Genomic DNA, 1,787 nt, shown 5'->3' with positions numbered 1-1,787 from the left:
AACTATCTAGGATCAATTTCTTTATACTAATTTATCCCTACTGAGAGACAGAGATTGCCCTACATGTAACAGCTACATACAAAAAAGTTATCAAATCGTCCTTGGTTTTACAATGATAAAAGAAAAACATTGAAATTATCCAATCAAACAATATATGCAAGGATTTTTTGTGGGTTTTTTGTTGTTGTTGTTAAACAGTGAGAGCAAAATAACTTACTGGAATATAAAGATGAAAGTTGAATGAGCATGCCACTAACGGAGAAAAGGGATATTTTCACAGAACCAGTTTGTTTTTTCCCCTCCCCATAGCCATTTGATGTTGATCAAAACATACCATCGGCCATTTAGTTAAAAAAAAAAACCCGGATTATGCCTGTGCACATACACCAGTTACTTTATGTACAATAAAGGAACGGGGGAAGGGAATCAAAGAAGAGAGAAAACTATACTGCAGTAGTAAGAATGTGGATGAACCAAATCTTGGTTTCTAATTGTGAATGTATTGTTTTCCTTGGGAGCACAGTTCTGGAGAAGAGCTTTAGATTCTTTTTAGAAAGCACCGCCTGTCTGCTGCTGGAATACATCAATTGTGTCTTCATCCTCCATATCCAACTGTGCAGGTGTGTCTGTTTCATTGGTTGCCCATCAAATCGGAATCTGATCTGCCTCATTCACAAACCCTGTAGTTCACAATAGGATTTCATTAGTTTACTAAGTGGTGTGTGCCTCTTAATCTTAAATTGCACCACTGAACCATCTTGCCCTGCCACCTTCAAATTAATGTGGTCGTTGTTTTCAGTCTTGACTCCTTCCTTCGGCTTTTCGTCTGCCATGGCGAGTCCCGCGGTCTCCTCAGCCGCGGCTACACAAAAGAGGCACCAGGATCGTCCGCTCCAAGGGAACGGGGAGGGGGGGAGAAGCAGCAGCGGCAGGAGCAGGAGCAGGAGGAGAAGAAGGAGGAAGAAGATGATGGTGATGATGGTGAGGAAGAGGAGGAGAAGAAAATGGAGGAGGAGGAAGAAGAGGAGGAGGAAGAGGAGCTAAACCTTTCTGATCATAAGACCAGAGCTCAACAGAATATTTGATCTTCAAATACAAGACTTAAGAGAGATGTAAAAAGGTAAATAGGAAAGAAAAAAGGAAAACCAACTTATTATTTAATAAGGGCAAGGTGTTTATATTCTTACATGGGAAAATGATACATGTAATCCTCGAGAATTGTATCTTTATTATGACATTTAGAGAGAATATACATAGCTACAGGGCATAAGTATAAGTTGACTTTGATGTGATAATAAAAAAATCTAATTAAGTGTTGTAAAGGGATTGTACTGAGAGAAGAGGGAAGGAGGGGCAGAGAAGGGTAAATTACATCACATGAAAAGGAAAAAAGACCTATTACAGTTGAGGGAAAGAAGGGAGGGAGATTATCCTTATCTGAACCTTACTCTCATCATATTTGGCTCAGAAGGAATAACATACTCAATTTGCCCTATAGTAAGTAAGAAGTGAAAGGGGAAAGAAAATTCCTCTTTCGAGGAATCCTCTTGTGAAACACAAAAGAGATCTGCGGACCTGTTCTTGAATCTCTTATGAGTATTAAATCCATATTCATTTCAAAGATCCCGACATGAAATATATTGTTTTTCTAAAAATAGAGACTGTTCTAAAAGTAATCAAATGTGTAAATCTCTTTAGAGAACCCACTCTAGAATATGAATGAACTATTTAACAAATAAGTCTGAAGCAAAAAAAAATATTCTTAGATTTAGAAAGGCAAGCAGTGA

General features: G+C 38.1%; 1 protein-coding gene across 1 annotated transcript; it reads right to left on the bottom strand.

Annotated features, from left to right (window-relative positions):
* Nucleotides 1-549: 549 nt before the first annotated feature.
* On the bottom strand, nucleotides 550-833 carry LOC118830666 (small ubiquitin-related modifier 2-like). Its single transcript, XM_036737566.1, has 2 exons — nucleotides 680-833; nucleotides 550-626 (listed from the first exon to the last, which is right to left on the bottom strand). Exons 1-2 carry the CDS (start codon nucleotides 831-833, stop codon nucleotides 550-552), a joined length of 231 nt encoding a protein of 76 aa, XP_036593461.1.
* Between the last annotated feature and the right edge of the window lie 954 nt (nucleotides 834-1,787).

This window comes from Trichosurus vulpecula, chromosome 9 (assembly GCF_011100635.1).
Source record: "Trichosurus vulpecula isolate mTriVul1 chromosome 9, mTriVul1.pri, whole genome shotgun sequence".
Classification (NCBI taxonomy): Eukaryota; Metazoa; Chordata; class Mammalia; order Diprotodontia; family Phalangeridae; genus Trichosurus; species Trichosurus vulpecula.
This window is presented reverse-complemented; position numbering and strand designations above follow the sequence as displayed.

Excerpts from the sequence above, each read along its gene's own strand:
- LOC118830666 (XM_036737566.1), bottom strand. The coding sequence starts at position 833 with ATGGCAGACGAAAAGCCGAAGGAAGGAGTCAAGACTGAAAACAACGAC. Across the intron at positions 627-679 it reads ATCCTATTGTGAACTACAGG|ACACACCTGCACAGTTGGAT; the intron begins GTTTGTGAATGA and ends CCAATGAAACAG.